Here is a 17,617-nt window from a genome sequence, read left to right on the forward strand (position 1 = left end):
CTCTTATTGCTATCTTCCTCCCCCCACTCTCCAAGCCTCCCAATGGGTCTCTAAAAAGGAGAAATGCAAAGAGTTATTGCTTTTTAATTACAAGTGCTATTGTAGCATCTATAAGGAGGAACACTTTAGGCTTAATTGAGACCAAATGTGAAGTTAAATTAAATGAATAACTAATTAACGTAATGCTCCTGCATTAGCCCCGTGTGTGTGCTGAGGCCCAGAGAGAAGGCTTGACTCCAGGCCTCTGGTGAACATACAGTGCCCAAGGCAGAAGTGGGGCAGGAATCTTGGGGATTGGGGAAAGTCACTGTAGAAAAACTAATCCCAATGCTGGGTTCCCCAAGACCCTTAGAAATACATAAACATAACTTCTCTCTCAATTGGACACTTCTTCCCATGGTGGGATGAAAAAGTACCAGAGTTAAAAATTAACAGGCTTCATTCACAGCCAAATGTGGAAAAGTAACCATGGTTCCTGTTTCAGCCGATAAGCAATTTTCTTGGTATGCTCAATTTATGGGGTAGCTGAGCCTCAGCCTGGTCAGACTCCTGACCTGAATCTGGAATATGAAAAAAGACATCAACATCTTAGCAAGTCAGAATGCACAAGGCAGCAAGATTAGAGGTAAAAAGGCTTTTAGACTAGCCAGATAAAGTGATTAGGGCATGATAGTAGGATTTGTTATGTTGTTTTTCAGCTGTGACCAACTCTTTGTGACCCCATTTGGGGTTTTCTTGGCAGATACTGGAGTGGTTTGCCATTTCCTTCACTCCATTTTAGATGAGGAAATTGAGGCAAAAAGGATTAAATTATTTGATCCAGGGTCACAGCTAGTAAGTGTCTGAGGCCAGGTTTGACCTCAGGAATATGAGTCTTCCTAATTCTAGGCCCAGCACTCTATCTACTGCACCACCTGAATGACCCTGATAGTAGGACTGGGTTTGTAGGACTCAAAAAGAGCAGAAATATTCCAGTGAAATGAACCCATCGGACTTAAAACAGACAATATGGGAGGCATATTATAGTTTCTTTTCCTCCTAAGTCTGATTACTCTTCTTTAAAATTAGTTTTCTTCCTATTCCCCAAATGTGGGCAGATAAAATTTAGTTCTTCTCTGTCTAACCGTATTCTCTTCCTGGGAAATCTCATTCTTAGTCTTCAACTATTATCTCTATAGTAGTGATTCCCAAATCTGTATTTTTAGCCTTGACTTATCCTGAACCACAGATTCAAATTCTACTTGGGTGTTCCATTGTCTTCTAAAACTCAACATCTTCCCCTCTTCCCCCATCCCCAGGCAAAACCAAATTCTTCATTTCTATGAATGGTACTATTTTTCCCCATAGTCAAAATCAGTATCTGGGGCAGCTAGGTGGTGCAGTGGATAGAGCACTGGCCCTGGATTCAGGAGGACCTGAGTTCAAATCTGGCCTCAGACACTTGGCACTTACTAGCTGTGTGACCTTGGGCAAGTCACTTAACCCTCATTGCCCTCCCCGCCCCCTGTCACCAAGTCATGCGAATTCTTGTCAATTGAATTTTGTTTTACACTGCCATGGTGCCTCTCCTCCTATCCCTGATCAATCCTACACACCACCATCAGATTATTGTCATCTCCCTTATTCTAGTCTTTGATGATCTAATGCCTACAGAAAAAAAAAGTTCATATTCCTTTACCTGACATCCACAATCTGATCCCAGACTTTTCTGACCTAATAACCACTTCCCTAAACAATCTAATCTATTCAGTAACCCTTAAGCACATCACATTCAGCAGCAAGGTGGCTCAGTGGTTATAGTGCTATGCCTGTGTCAGGAAGACTTCCTTAATTTAATTCTTGCCTCAAATACTGACCAACGTTTATCCCCCAGAGCAAGTCACTTAACCCTGTTTGCTTCAGTTTCTCATCAGTAAAATAAGCCAGAGAAGGCCATGGGCAAACCCCTCCAGTATCATTGCCAAGAACCTCAGATGGAGTCATGAAGAGTAAGACACAACTAAACAACAGAACACATCTTAATGGTTTTCCTTTAAAATATTATGTGGGTGGTTTTTGTTTTTTTTTTTGCTTTTCCTAAAACACAAGTGATTCCTAACCTTTTATCATACCATCTTTCTGCCTCTCTAAATTCTATATGTCCTTCAAAGTCTTGTTTAAGTCACACTGCTTCCATGACACCCTCTCTAACCATTTCAGTAGTGTTCACTTCATTCTCCTAACTCGCAATTAACTGCATTGCAACAGCTCTGGTATTATCGTTATTTAGTTCTCTGTTCACAGTTGCCTTCTTGAACCAAACTGTGACGTCAATAAGAACAAGAAATACACCCTAATACTTTTTTGTGTTCTCCAGTTCCTAATAAACATCAGGCAGTAAGTTACTTGTCTTGATAGCTTAGATACTTAGGAGATAGCTGAGTTTTGGGCATTTTTGTTGTTTTCTGGTGGTGTTAACCCATCCTAGAATAGCTCTCAGATCTCTAAATAAGTGCCACTTATAACCATAGGAACCAACTGCTTCTCCAGAAATGAAAAGTTCCCAACCTGGTTTGCCTCTGTATTGTATTTTAATAAATGAATTATTGCATTAGGGACCAATGCAAATTAAGAAGTTAGAGTAATAAGGGAGTCATAAGTAAAGAAGGAACCATGAATAGTAGGAAATACCATACGGTATTCCTGAATTCCCAAGTCTTCTCTTCTGTTTTTGAAAAATAGATTAGTCCTTCCTAGAGTTGATAAGCTCCAAGGAAGCCCAAAGTTAGGCTCTGGGCTCCCATGGTGTTCTACCATGGGCTGGTATCACCATCTAGTGGCCAAAGAAAATATTGGCACCACTTGGTATAGTGGTCAGGGTGTAAAGTCTACTGAGGGGTAGGAAGCACCAAATTTAGCTGTGAATAGATTCTTCCTGAGGACTCTTATTTGCTTCTTTAGCCCTCATGGCCAGAGTAAGGTTTTTAACCACTTTCTAAATCCTGAATGAATTTGTTTGGGCAATGACACCCAGCCAGACTATCATAATGAGAGGCCCATGGTTACTGGCATTGCAATATAATGAATGTGTCTCATCTTCCCAATTATATTTTAAGTTTTTTAAGGAAATACTATTATACTTCTGTATAAACAGTACCCACCTCAGTACTAAACATGTGGTAGGTCACCAAAATATAACCAAGTTAAGATAAAAAAAAACAGGTCAAACACACACATTCACATATATACATATATATACAAATAGCTCTTTTCAATAACACCCACAACAGCTGACAAAAGCCATTATCTATCAATACAAAGGTTGTTACATTTTTAATCAAGGATGGAGAAGTTGAGCTGTCATTTATAAACAAAGGCAGAGTTCGCAGCAGTGGGTAGGAGTCGGGGAAAGAGTAAATTTGGGGGGTACAGAGATATGAAGGTCATAGAGCAGGAAAACAGTAGACCCCAAACTCTGCAGCTGTTCACCTGAAAACATGGTAAGGTACCTCTGTTACGGGGAGGGGAAACAATTGAATACAAAGTCCATTCAAAATTAATGTGAGTGGGTAAGAGGAAAAGAGTAGTATGGTCTATTGTTGTGTTTTGTCCCCACAGAATCCTTACTGTCTATCTCGGCACCTAAAATTTAAGAGTTGCTGAATTCAGCAGAGAAACTAGACCTAGGATAGGCAAAAGACTGTGCCACCTTTCTTTTCTTGTGATTGGGATGCCACTTTAGCTCTAGCCCTACTATTATATGTACTACTCACAACACACTTCCTGCTCAAAATGTGTCAGTTTTCTTTAATCTATGATTCCCTGAGGCTGTTCAGCCTCTTTCCCCTGGAAATTCTATAAAGACTTGGGCTGGCAGGTCTTATAGCAGCAGGTCCCTGGGCAGGCCTGGGGCTAGACAGCTCTGGCTGCCCCAAATGTCTGTTTATGTCTGTGGGTGTCTCCATTGGAGAGTTTTCCGGGCATCCAGCAGAGATCCTTGGCTCCTATACTTCAGGTGGGGGCCTCATATTTCTTTATATCTAGGAGGAGAATAGAGACTCAGATTAGGAAGCTAGGGCAGAGATGAGGGGATCAGGCAGACTCTTGTACCTCCTTAGAAGAATACTAGATCTCAATAGCCACCCTCAAATTCTACCTTATGCTATTTATTTAAAAAGTGAGGGTAGGCACTATAAACCTCTTCTACTCTAAAGAAAGTAGACTGGAGCTGTAAACAAGTTTCTACAGGGAGCCAGTTAGAGTAGAACCATGTGATTCTCCTCCCTTCTTTTCAGCACTTTTGAATGTCTTTCCCCTCACCCCTATCCCACCTTTCGTTAAAATGGTACTCTAGTGAGAGACGAGTACTGAATTCACAAATAAACTGCTCCAGTCTCTTTTGGGGGGGCGGGCAGGGCAATGAGGGTTAAGTGATTTGCCCAGGATCAAACAGCTAGTAAGTGTCAAGTGTCTGCGGCCGAATTTGAACTCAGGTCCTCCTGAATCCAGGGCTGGTGCTTTATCCACTATGCCACCTAGCTGCCCACTTCTGCTCCAGTTTTAAATGCTGCCTAGCTACCTCTTTAGAGAGAGAGTAGCATGGCTCACTATCCAGACCCCAAGCTCCCTAGCTTTCATACCCATATGGGTAACCAATTACCTGAAGGGAAAGGGCTATTAGGAATAATCACCTTTCCCCAGAGAAATAGCACTAGAACAGAACTCCCCAGACTTCCCATGGAATGAAGAAGAAACTCCCTCCCTGCCCTCCACCCATCTAGCCTGGGCTCAAAGCACCATCCAAATCCCTGCAAGCAAGAAAACCAGGCCCAAGAGAGAAGCTCATGGGGACATAGAAAGAGTTATACCTACCAACACCACCACCAACACCACCACCACCACCACCACCTCTGAGCAGCCCCCTTTGCCTTTCTCCATCTACTACCCATGCCATCCCATTTCCTCCTCCCCCTTTCCTTACCCCAACCCCACAGCCCATCAACAAAAAGCAGAGGGAAAACCAGGCCAGGTATTTCCACTGGACTTGATTACAATTCAGTTTTATTATTTTCTTCATCCCACAAGCAGAGGTACCAGATAATCTTGGATTGTGAACCTCCTGGCAGTGGCATTATGACTGCAAAGAGGGGAGTCTTTACTCCACACCTTACTCTCACCCCCAAAAGTTCCACCCCTAAGGTCTGATCCTCCCCAAAGAAGGCAGAGGTCCTGTTCAGGCTCTGCACTTCTTAAGGAAACCCCCATACACATTACGTTCTGTTTAAATCACAAGTCCTTGGAGCTGACCCCTTTAGAAGCAAGCAAGAGAAATCACACTGGTGAGGAGAGTTGGCATGCAGTCCTGGTTCTGATTGCAAATCAGTCATGGGACTAAGAGAACATACTCACAATACAAACAACAGCCCACCGGACACTACCTCGGGTGGGTTAGGGCCAGACAAGAGCTATGAAGACATATGGAAGACAATGGATGTTAGTAATGGTTAGCAAGGTATTGGGAGGAAGGGCAAGAAGCTTGGAGGCTAGAGGCTACAGACTAGGCTCCCTGGAGTCCAGGTTAAGAATTTTCAGGGAGTTGGGGTTCAAGCAAGCCTCAGGGTAGTTTTAGAAAAGTCAGAGATTAGTCTCTGGTTCTTCAGCAGCACCCAGGGGCAGACTATGATTACCATAAAATATAGGATTTGGGAGAGCCCCTAAAATTGGGTGCCCAAGCAAGCCCTCCAGTTCAAGGACCTTAGATCTCAGGAGAACTCACCCTCTGTTTCTATTCACACATCCCCTCCAGGCCTGGATCTCTTTGAAGACCAAGCGAGAGAGAAACTGTAGGGAAGAGGCAAACAGATGAGTAAGTATGGAGCTCAGCAGATTGTAGAGGTCTGGGCTAAAGAGATAGGCTAGGAGAGGGTCTAGCAGTGCCTTCACATAGTATATACATTCCATAAATATTGATTAATTATAGGGTGGAAGCATAGTAACTTTGAGTGGTAGATTATATGAGGGATGTAATATAGCTCTAAGCTATGCAGAAAAGATACCCAAACTCCCATAATGTACAAACACTTGTATGAAGTCCCATATTTCCTTGTGCCAATTCTTTCCCTACAGAGTCCCTGCTAAAGAACCAGGTGAGGGTTCCATAACATTGGGTTGGGATCAAGTGCCCCTTAACCATACCCACTATATCAAAAAAAAAAGTCATTTACCAGGCAAGCCAAGACATCTGCCGAGATCAGCATATAGAAGACATTGTTCCAGCCTGTAGGGGAGATGAGTCCAGCTAGCAAAGGCCCTAAAGCAGCACCTGGAGAGGAAAAGAGTGTGAGGAACAAAGCAAGATGGTCCTGACTTCAGGTTGGTCCAGTTTCCTCTGCTATAACATTCTCCCCAAAACTCAGCTGCTCCTTCAGCCCACCCCATCCTCAGGGTTCCAATCTGGGAAATGGAAGCGACCAGGGCCCAACTGCCTGGGATAAGGAGTGGGACACAAGGACCCAGCCAGAGCACACTGACCTATGGAGCCAGTTCCATCAATAATGGCTGCCACAGTAGAAAGTGCCTTTGCATTGCCTCTCAGACTCTTGTGTGTGCCCTGAGGAGACAAGAAGGAGTAGAATCAGAGTCCACCACAAGCAGCTTGCATCTCTGCTACTTAGCCAGCCCACAATGTATCCAGATTCACCAAGGAGAACATCAGCCTCTGGCTTGGGGAATAGCCTCAGTACTGGCAAAAGGACACAGCAAGGTTGATGATAGTATTGGGGAGATGCCTGACTTGGGAGAGAGAAAAGGAACACAAAGTTGATTTAGAAGTGAAGATGTTCCCCAGAAAACATGTTGACCTGTCTAACATTGAGTAAAGGGGGAGAGAATGGGCATGAGACCAGATAATTCCCTCCCCTAATCAGGGAGGCCTCGTGGGGAACTGGGACCATCCATGGAACGGGGCACCATGAATTGTGCTAACTCAGGAAGTACAATGCTAATTCCCAGGTGCCCCAAGCTTACCAGGTCAGCTGAGACAGCAGTGGTGATGAGAGAGTAGGGCCCATTGACCAAAGACCCACAGATAATCAACATCACTAGGAAGGTAGAGACAAAGATAGTGGTCATCCCCACCAAAAGGTAAAGTTTTCCCAGTCCTAAAGAACTGTTCCCCAAAGGACTGGATTCCTAGTCCCTCCTTCCACTCCCTACCCTCAGTCTACTCCTGGGCACTGCACATACTCAGAACACCAAACCTCTCCCTCCCTGGTCCGTTTCCATGGACACCCATGGAAATTCAGAAGAACCCAAGTTGCAGCCTCACCTACAGAACTGCCAATCCCATTCTGGCCAACAGAGTTGTACAGGAATAGCTGGAAGAGGAAGAAGGAAGAAAAAAGGGCATGGGATAAAGAGGTTATTACCTTCACTAGCTTTTTATAGAGCCTGTGTTTCATACATCTTGGCATTACCCTTTTCCATTCTGGAATCCCTAGTCATCTTATCTACCCCTCCTAAGACTGATAGGGATCTCTGTCCCCAAGAATAGATTCCAAGACCTCCCTTAGGAATCTAATGTAGCTATGAAGTCTTAAGTCTGCCTATCTGAAAGTTCTTATCTAACCTAAATTTCCCATTACAGTGTAAGCCAGTGAGTTAAGTGGCAAAGTATAACAGCTAGACCTCCTCTTTTCCACAGTAACCTATTCCCATTCTCTATCCCCACCACACACAAAACCAGCCCTCTTTTCCCTAAGCTAGATAGTTCCCCAAGCTTGCCACCTGTTTCTCTTCCTACTATGCAAGCCCTCATTGATAAACCAACTATTTATTCCCTATAGACATCCCAAGTAGTCATCCAACCATCCCCTCCCAAATGATGAGACTAACCATAGGGGCAGCTACAATCAGCATGACACAGCAGGTAGTGGCCCTGCCATTGGTATAGTCAGAGATGATCCCTGCAAGGATGCCACCTGTAACACATATCCTACCTTACCACCCACCACAATCACTGATAGAACCAGAGCTCTCCCATCATCCCATTATCCTTTGACCCTTTTACACTACCACAGCCTAGGTAGGGACTAGGATGTGGACAAAGGATTCTCTCCACTCCACCCTTCCCCACATACCCCCTTATAAATAGAAAAAAAACCCTAAGTATGAAGAGGAACAGATTTTCCCAAAAGCTGCCTGGCTAGGCAGGAATCCCAGGGAAATATATGTCCTCTCCTCTAATTCTGCTTGACTAAGTCAAGCTTTATTGACCATGTACTTCCCTCCCCTACTCTCTACTACTCTACTCTCAATTCAAGGAAAAAGACTCAGCCCTCTGGGAAAAACAAGCACAGAGAGCCTGACCTATTATGCCACCAACATCAAAGAGGGTAGAAAGATCTCCAGCTTCCTTGGGTCCAAAATGAGCTGTGGAGAAAACAAAAGGGTAAGAAGTGAGGAAACAATCTGGCCATAAGCTCAAGAGTAGCATAACTGGCTGACTAAAATGAACAACCTGGAAGCAAAGAACAAAGAATGATCACAAAGCGTCTGAGGAACAGCACCCAGGTAATTAGCTATCTTTGAAGAAAGCCCCTTCAGTGAACTAAGCTCAGCTCAAGGTTTCTCACAAATAACCCCCACAATGCATTGCTCAGAGATGCTAGAATGTATTTTTTAAAAGGCAGCTTTGTAGGCATTAGAGAGAGGTCAAAACTGGGACTGTTGTTGATAAAAGAGGCAAGTAAGGAGCAATTTGGGTGCTAGGGTAGGAGTAGAGAATGGTTAGAGGGCACCTTGAGGGAATCTGGAGTCCCCATCCTTAGAGGGGCTAGAAGAGGGAGGAGAGGAATGTGGAAGATATTGGGAGCTCAAAGAGTCTTGGGAACTGTGGATGAAGGGTGGAGAAAGGTGAGCCTTGCTGTAGTTTTTATTTTCAGAAACACCCTAGAAAAACTGACAGTGTACTCTGTTAATTAGGGGAAGTGATATCTTGTTCTGTGCATTTTGGGGGGTGGGGAGGAGGTTCCTAATGACATATAGCTCCTAGCCATAAACAGCCACTAAATATCAGATCTCAAGCCCAGCCAGTCAACAGAAAAATGTCTTGTGTATGCCCAGGTTTGGGAAAATGTGCCAGAGCAAAGCCGGCACTGGCACAGAACTCAATGATCCTCATAATGTCAATTAATTCTCCCTTTAGCAGAGAAAGTGATAAACTGCTCTAGTGGTTGCTTATGACTATAGGCCTTGTCCCCCAAACCTCCATTTTACCACCCAACTTAAGAGTCAGGTAGCCTTCGAGTGGGTTCTTGTTGGGCTATGAGGACAGAAGGTAAGAAGTCAGAAAAGGGAACAGAAGGAAAGGAAAATGCAGGACACAGTTCATTATGTAATCTTCAATTTTGTCTCAAAAGGTGTAACATGATAGGATGTAAAATGTCTGCATTCTATGGACCTGGGAATGGGGGTGGGGTGCCTAAAAGCCCCAGTATCCAATTTGTAAGCCTCTTGCTTCCCTCACAAAACAGATTCCACAAAAAAATATGTTCCCAGACCTGAACCACATGCAGATTGCCTGGGCAAAGCTTTACTCTGCTGAGCCATCTACCCCCATTCCCACCTCAGGCTTCCAAACACTCTTTAACAACTCTTTACCCATCTCCCACTTTCTCCACCTAGCACATGCACTTACCCACATTAACGATGTAGAGGGGCAACCAAAATAAGAAGGTATAACTGACCAGCTTGGCAAACAGCAGACACAAGGAGAACTCCACTACACCCTGGAGGAAATTAAAGGGGCAATGGAGATAGTGCCAAAGGACTACCTCATCACTGATCTCAGAGCACCCTGTTCTGCTACTCCTTACTGAAAGAAATCTCTGGAATAACCATTCAAGCCTTAGTCCACTTCTTTACCATCGCCACCCCTGCCAATCCTCCCTTACTCACCGGGATCCTGAGTGCCCCTAGGAAACTGATGGCCTCAGGCTTTTCATCTGACACCTTGGAACATGCAGCGCCTTCAGTTCCACTCTCCCTCTCAGGACAATCCACAGATGTACCCAGGTCTTCAGCAGGCCCATTCTGAACACAGTGGGGAAAAGTCCCTTAATGTGGGGAATGAGATTCTGGCACTCCCTCTCCCACAGAATGGAAATCCAGACTTACCATTACCTGAGGAGTGTGGGACATCCCTGACTGAAAGGAATAGGCCCTAAGGTCAGAGGCTCAAATTCATGGTTATACACAGGCCTCCTACCAAGAACTCATTGATTGCCTATGGCTGGCCCTGACTCCGATGGAGGTTTAGGTGATAAAATGTGATGTAGGAAGTGAGAGGTAGGGATTAATCAGATCTGTTTTGTAATTGCCTGATTTCCCAACTTCTCCTTCCTACTAGTTTACTGCTTGCTTCTAGCAACTCTGGAAACCAAAACCAGAAAGAAATGAAGAGAGTAGGGTCACCTTTCAGCCTCTTCTGGGAGGGTTCATACTCACATGGTGCTGAGGTGGGGTACAGTCCACATCTTCAGGGTCTGGAAGAAAAGGTGGGATCAGAGTCACAGAAGGCCGGGCCCTATCATTCCTGAACACCCTCATCCCTTCGTTCCTTATTACTGAGCTCAAACCAGCTCAGAATTTTGGGACTCTGTGTACTTTAGTTATAAGGAGGAGGAAAAGAAAAACAGTGGAACTTAAAGGAAAGGAGTAGTGTATTGGGAGGCAGGAGTCGTTCAGGTGTTTCAACCATGTCCAGCTCTTCATGACCCCATTTAGGGTTTTCTTAGCTAAGATACTAGAGTGATTTGCCATTTCCTTCTCCAGCTCATTTTACAAATAAAGAAACAAGGTCACATAGCTACTAAGTATCTGAGGCTGGATTAGAATTCAGATCTTCCTGACTCTAGGCCCCATACTCTATCCACTATACCACCTAGCTATTTGGGAGGCAGGAGACATGGATTCTAATCCCAATTTTCTCTGGCTGGTTGTGTGACTTTAAGCAAATATTTTCACCTTTTGGTATCAATTTACCTGTAAAGTGGAGATATCACTAACCTCTCTACCTAGATCACAAGACTGCTTGTAAGAACCAGATGAAAATAAAGAATGTGAAAGTGTTTTAACAAGCAAAAAGCTTCATACAGTTGCTAATTGCCACATCTTGAAATAAGTTCTCATTTATCTAGCACTTATCATTTGCAAAGTGCTTTATATACAGACCCATTGTCTCGTTTGATCCTCACAAAGATGATGAATTCAAAACTAAGAGACCTCAGTTTCAGATCTTGTCTCTGTCACTTATTTGTTCTATGACCAATGACAAATGACTTTTTAAAGTCTTGGGTTTTCAGCTATAAAACTGAGATAATGCTAGTACTATGTACCTCACAGGATAGCTATGAGGAAAACACTATAAACTTAAAAGTGCTACACAAATGTGAATTAACATTAGTCATCTCTTTTTCTCAGCCCCTTAAGTACAGGAAAACCTTCAGGCTAGAAAAACAAAAATTTAGTGTGATGCTCATTAGAGAATCCTGGGAAAAGAGAAGGCCTAGGAGTTAGATCTCCACTCACACTCAATAAGGAAGAAGAAGCTGATGAGGCCCATGACAGCGATGACAATACCAGGAACGATGAAGGACAGGCCCCAAGCTGAATCCACCCAGATACCTGCAATCAGGGAGCCCAGTATGTTGCCCACAGATGTGTGGGAGTTCCAGACACCCATGATAAATCCACGCCTAGAGATGGAAGGAAGAAGATGGAGGAGGAGAAAGGAGGTAGAAAGGTTAGCAGCCTAACCCTAAAGAGCTAACTGAGAATTTCATAAGGGATATATCTCATCTGATGAGCTCAAAGCACCTCATCACCAAAGGGGCAACTGAGGCTGTAAGCAAGGAATGGACTTGATCTATGTTACCTAGTCAGATAGGAAGAGAATTGAGGGATCTTAACAACTTCCAGATGAGTTCTCTCTCCTCAGTCCCACTATATTGGAGTCCCAATGCAATTACTCCACCATCCTTCACCAGTGAAAACCATATCCACAGCTTTGGGTATTCTCTCTCTCTTCTTCTAAGCACCCTCCAATTCCCATTCCCTTTCATTTCTCCCCTCCCCCCATGCCTATACTCACTTTCCTTTCCCAAACCAGTTACCAACACAGGTCACCACTGATGGCCAGCCTGTGGTCTGTGCCAGTCCACTGAAGACCTACAGCAAGAGAAAAGTTAAGGGGACATGTATGATGGACATGGCTTAACTTCAAGGGTCTGAAGCTGAAAAGCAGGGAAGGGAATATGAAGTTGGGAATGAAGTTCTACCCATACTCTTCAAAGACCATACATAAACCTTTCACAGAGATAAAACAAAATAAAACAAAATGCCCTTCTGTTCTTATATCCTCCCAACTAATTAAAGAGTAATTAAAGAACAGAGAAAACAGGTTGGATTTAGGGGAATGAGAACAGGGATGGAGGGAGATGGAATGGGGCAGAAAAATAAATCTGAAAAAGGGAAGGGAACCTGTACCTGGACAAGCACATAGTACCACAGTTGGTGAATGTTCCAGTAATAACCCAGGCCAAAGAGCGAAGTAAAAATCCCACTCAGCAGCATCCCAGCAAACAGGTAATAGCGGAGGGGAAGTCTCTCTCCAAAAATTCCACTAAAGAAAATTAATCATTTAATCTCAAAAAATATTCTACTCCTAGCCCAGCCCTACCGCCCAAGCCACAACTCATACCTGTTTTCCTCCCCACATCCACCTACCATTAAGGTAAATGTTTCCTAAGGAATTTGGAGGTTTAGGTTGTAACAAAAGAAGAGCCCCCCTCAACATTTTTATCCAAATGAAAAAATAATTAATCAAGGGTAACCCATAAGAGGAAGTCAGAAAGGGGGCAGTCTGAGGTGCTAAAGGGGCAACTCTACCTTTTTGCCTAGAGATAAAAGCCATTGACCAAAGGCAGCCTTGAAAGGGAAAACAAGTTCTAAAAAGGCAGCCAGCAGGGAGAAAGTAGGGAAGAACACTAGGTGTAGGGGATTTTGTCCATGGGGAATGTTAACAGTTGATCTGCATGCATTTGGTCTCTGCATTAGCTGAGCCACCGCCTTCCCCAATCTTCCTGGCACCTCCTAAAATAGAAGCCCTAGTACTGACAAATATGCTGAACTCAAGCAAAATTATCCAGATTTATTCTATGCTAGCGAGGGTTCTCTACCTCTCCCTCCCTCCCTCCGTGCCTCCCTCTCTCCCTCCCTCTCTCTCTCTCTCTCAATACCTGAAGAACATGCCAACAGCATAGGCGATCAGAAAAGCATCATCCACACCCCCCAGCAGTTCCTTGTAGTTGTCCTGATCTGGAAACAAATAAAAAAGGTGCCTCCCCAATCAGATTGCCACAGGATAGTAAGCCTCTCCCAACTCTCCCAGAAACCACCACACACACACATTTATTAATCAAACATTTATTAAATATATACTCCAGATACATATAGGTCTAGGCAAAGACTTAAACTATCTGCCCTCAAGAAACCTACATTCTCTACTGAGAGACAAAGATCCACAAATATACAGACCAAATGGATACAAGGTGATTTTGAAAAGAAAGCACTGGTAGCTAGAGGGAGAAAGGTTCAGGAAAAGTCTCCTGTAGAAAGTGGTACTTGAGCTGCGCCTTGAAGAAAATTAGTGATTCTGAGAAATGATGGTGAGTAGGGTGTGCCTTTCAATCATGGTTAAAGGTGCAGAGATGAATGAGAAACAACTAGAAAGCCAATTTAGTTGCACTGCGGTCCTCACAGATTAAGAACTACATAATAAAGCTATAAAGATAAGTCAGGGCAAGATTGTGAAGGGCTTTAAATGCTGAATGGAGGAATTTATATTTGATCCTGGAGCAAATAGGGAATCACTAGAGTTTATTGAGTAGAAAAGTAACATGGTCATGCCTGCCCTTTATGAAAACAAGTTTGGCAATTTTGTGAAGGATGGATTAGACAGAGATGGTACCTGAGGCCTCGAGACCAACTAGAAATCTACTGTAGTAGTTCAGGTAAGTGGTGATGAAGGCTTAAACAATTGGGGTGGCATTGTGAACAAGGAGGTGGTGATATATCTGGTATATGATCGGTCTATGACCTGGTAAGTGACCGGCTATGTGGGAGTGAAGGTGAGGACTTATGGATGACACTTCAGGTTGAAAACTTGGTAGACAAGAAGAATGGTGGTGATCTTGACAGAAATGGGGGATGGAGCTGAGGGTTAAGGGGAAAGAGAATAAGTTCTGTTTTGGATAATTTGATTTTGAGATAGCTACAAGACATCCAGTTAGAAATGTCTGATGATGCAAGAGTAGAAATCAGAAGAGAAACTAAGCCTGGATAGAAAGTCATGAGCATAGAGATAGTAATCAAATCTATATGAGCTGGTGAGGTGGCCAAGAGAGAATACAGTAAGAAATGAAAGGAGGGCCCAGAACATAGTTGGCATTTTGTGGGTGATGAGCCAGCAAAGGAGACTGAGGAATAGTCAGACAGGTTGCAAGAGAACCAAGGAAGAGGAGTATTATAACCCAGAGAAGAGAGAATAACAGTATCATGCAAGGTCAAATGGATGAGGATTGGGAAAATATAATAAGATATGGCAAGCAATCACTGGTGACATAAACAAAGTGTACTACATATATACAGGACACAGCGATAGGTGCTGGGAAAGAGACAAAGTTAAGACACATCCCTGTCCTCTTAACACTCACCGTTTAATAGAGGAATTAAGACACAAACAAATAAATATAACAAGTTCTATTACTTGATAAGTATTGTACAAAGTGTTAACTCTCCATGTCTTTCTCTTCCCAAGAGCACAGTTTTGTCAACAGTCCCCACAATCCCCATCCACTCCTCTTACTGAAGGCAGAGTTTGGGGAAGTATTAAGGATAGAGGGCAGAAAAAGAAGAGTGGTAACATGCATCCAGGCTCTTACCAAATGGAGCCCAGTCACACCATGTGGTGCTGTTGGAGTCGTTGTTGGGCTTTTCTAGCCCTGTACAGTTTCGATGCAGCTGACTCTGAAGGAAGCAAGGGATTAGCCCACTAATAGAGAGGCCCCACAGAAACAAAACAGTGAGACTCCTTCATCTCCAAGATCTGATCCCACCCAGTCAGATTCTCTAGCCTAACTCCCACTCAAAATATACTGCCCTCCCTGCTCCCAAAGCCTCATAAGGCTCCCTGGTCTCTTGTGCCCACACCTCTGGCTAATACCTCATGCAAAGTATGTGCACGTGAAAAGTGAGGCAAGGGGAGCTGTGGAGAAGAGGACCTGGAATGAAGCAAGAGGAGCTACTTCCCTTCCCAAGGAATCTGGGAGGAGAAAACACCTGCCAGATGCTTGGGAATGTGTAAGAACCTGTCTTTCAGGCCTCTGGGAACACATCCTGCTAGCCAGGGATATTCCCTTCCTCCCATAAGTCACTCTAACCCTTACCCTGGCTTTTCCCTGGCCTCACCTTGACAATGCTGATTGGCTTCCTAGACATGTGGTAACAGGTATAAATGAGAAAGGTGAGCAGCAGAATAAGACCTCGGTACCTGTAACAGAGTGGGATCAGCATCTTAGTCAAGAAGAAGCAGTTGCAGTTGGTAGTACCAATCTACCAGGATCCACAGGGCCAGCAATCAGGATACTCACACACACACACACACACACACACACACACACACACACACACACACACACACACACACACACACTTTTAGTCACATCCTAGGGTTTTGTTACATGGTTCCTCAGAAAGAGCTCAGTAAAGAGCTAGAAAATCACAGAAGTAAATCAAGAGATCTAGGAATACGGAGCTGGATGGAACTCGAAAAGGCAAGAGGGGAGACAATGTTCATTCCTATCCCCAGAAGTGGCAGGAGGAAGGGGATGAGAATAGCCAAGAAGGCTCCCACCCTACTGCTCCATCCCTAAATTATACAATACCTCTCAGCAGGGCTGACTCATTGTTATCACCAGGGACCAAGATCCCTACCCACCCCTTAACTCTACCTCCCTTTTATTGTCTCTTTTTCTTTCTTTAAAACACAGTAAAGAATCTGGGTCCATCTTTATGGTAGCAGCTTAAAAAAGCAGATATGGGGCCATTTTATAGCCTAGTCCTGGAGATAAAGGAGGAAGACTCCCAGAATGTCAAAGGAAGACTCCTCTCAAGAGGCATGGAGACAGAATGAATTTCTCCCAGATATAGGCTGTACTATAGCAGAGCTTAAGACTGTTTTCTTCATTACTATACTCCATACCTTTTCCCCCTTATGCCTTTTTGGTTGGGACTATTTTCTGGGGCAGGTTTCCTGAGCCTAACTATGTATCCAGTCTCTCTGCATCCTAACCCCCTATCCCAACCAAAAATACACAATATACTCACCAGCTGTGCTTTTCTATAATTACAGGGGCATCCACTTTTTAGGACTATGGATCTATAGCTAGAACAGACCTCAGAGGTTAACTTGTTTAACCTAGTTATTTGGTTAAGTGATTTACCCAAGGTCACACAGGTGGGATTTGAACTCAGGGTCTCAGAAATTCATCAGTCTACTTTAATACTATGTTGTCTCCTTACTCTTCTCCTCTATTCATACAAAGAGTTCTCAGGAAACTGAGGCTCAGAGTGGGGGAGGGTCCTGGAATAGGTCAAAAAACAGAAAAGTACCAGAGTCCTTCCTAATCCCAACCCAGCCTACCTTTACCCTGCCTTCAAAGACCTTTCCTCTTTCTATCTGTGATTCATGTACCTCACATAGCCCTATATTCTCCTAATTGGGTGCACTGGCTGTGGATGGAAAGATATCTGCTCAGTTTCCACTGTCACCCTCCTACCCCATGGCAAGGTCTCAGAGGAATGGAATTCAGCTCCCTGGGTATGAGTTATTGTCTTCTTTTCTGGCAGGAGGGCAGAGGAGGATGAGTAGACAGGCTGTTCCTACCTTTTAATGGATAGTTTACCTCCAAAAAGGAACACTGTCCCCAAGAGAAGGAACATTTTCAAGGACAGGGACCATAGACAGAAGAGAAGAAATAACAGCAGACTTTATAAAAAGCCTTTTCTGAAGTGAGTAAAATGAGAGGAAAGAAATGTCCCCTTGGGGTCCCTTTTATGATTATTAGGAGAAAGCCCCTAAGTTTTCACCCACGCCATAGAGAAGACCTTTATAATAAAACAAGGATCATTTCCCCCAATGTTATCAGAAATACTGAACTCCCAACTTGAAGGAAGGAAAAAAGGTATCTCAAAAAAGCCTGTATTACTGCTTGGGGTGCCAGGCCTTCATTATTTCAAGCTTATGCTACATAGACAAAGCATTTATTCAGTACTTAATATATATCAGCCACAAATCTAAGCTAATAATCTCCTAAAATAGTATTCTACCTGGTGTTCCACTCTCCAGCCTTACCCCCTCCAAACCATCTGGCACACCATGGTCAAAGTATTTATAACACACTACTGTGTACAAATAACCATCCCCAAAACAAAACAGTTTTCAATGGTTCTTCACTAGGCAATCAATCATCATGCATGTCACATAACAGCTCCACACCTCAGTTTCCTCATCTGCAAA

General features: G+C 43.8%; 1 protein-coding gene across 2 annotated transcripts in view; it reads right to left on the bottom strand.

Moving 5' to 3' along the window:
- Positions 1-3,287: 3,287 nt before the first annotated feature.
- Positions 3,288-17,617, bottom strand: part of SLC37A2 (solute carrier family 37 member 2) — a 30,935-nt gene continuing 16,605 nt past the window's right edge. The window contains exons 2-18 of one of the 2 annotated variants that reach the window (XM_043995724.1): positions 15,508-15,589; positions 14,982-15,066; positions 13,278-13,356; positions 12,526-12,661; positions 12,131-12,207; positions 11,569-11,735; positions 10,486-10,523; positions 9,937-10,071; positions 9,677-9,767; positions 8,347-8,409; positions 7,873-7,958; positions 7,307-7,355; positions 7,006-7,079; positions 6,511-6,589; positions 6,204-6,301; positions 5,756-5,820; positions 3,288-4,019 (exon numbers count right to left, since the gene is read on the bottom strand). In XM_043995724.1, coding sequence (XP_043851659.1) covers positions 4,004-4,019; positions 5,756-5,820; positions 6,204-6,301; positions 6,511-6,589; positions 7,006-7,079; positions 7,307-7,355; positions 7,873-7,958; positions 8,347-8,409; positions 9,677-9,767; positions 9,937-10,071; positions 10,486-10,523; positions 11,569-11,735; positions 12,131-12,207; positions 12,526-12,661; positions 13,278-13,356; positions 14,982-15,066; positions 15,508-15,589 — 1,420 coding nt within the window. In that variant the 3' untranslated portion in view covers positions 3,288-4,003. Of the gene's footprint in view, positions 4,020-5,162; positions 5,445-5,755; positions 5,821-6,203; positions 6,302-6,510; positions 6,590-7,005; positions 7,080-7,306; positions 7,356-7,872; positions 7,959-8,346; positions 8,410-9,676; positions 9,768-9,936; positions 10,072-10,485; positions 10,524-11,568; positions 11,736-12,130; positions 12,208-12,525; positions 12,662-13,277; positions 13,357-14,981; positions 15,067-15,507; positions 15,590-17,617 lie in introns of those variants that run through there. The other variant, XM_043995723.1, reaches the window with a different exon arrangement.

Source organism: Dromiciops gliroides, chromosome 3, assembly GCF_019393635.1.
Source record: "Dromiciops gliroides isolate mDroGli1 chromosome 3, mDroGli1.pri, whole genome shotgun sequence".
Lineage (NCBI taxonomy): Eukaryota > Metazoa > Chordata > Mammalia > Microbiotheria > Microbiotheriidae > Dromiciops > Dromiciops gliroides.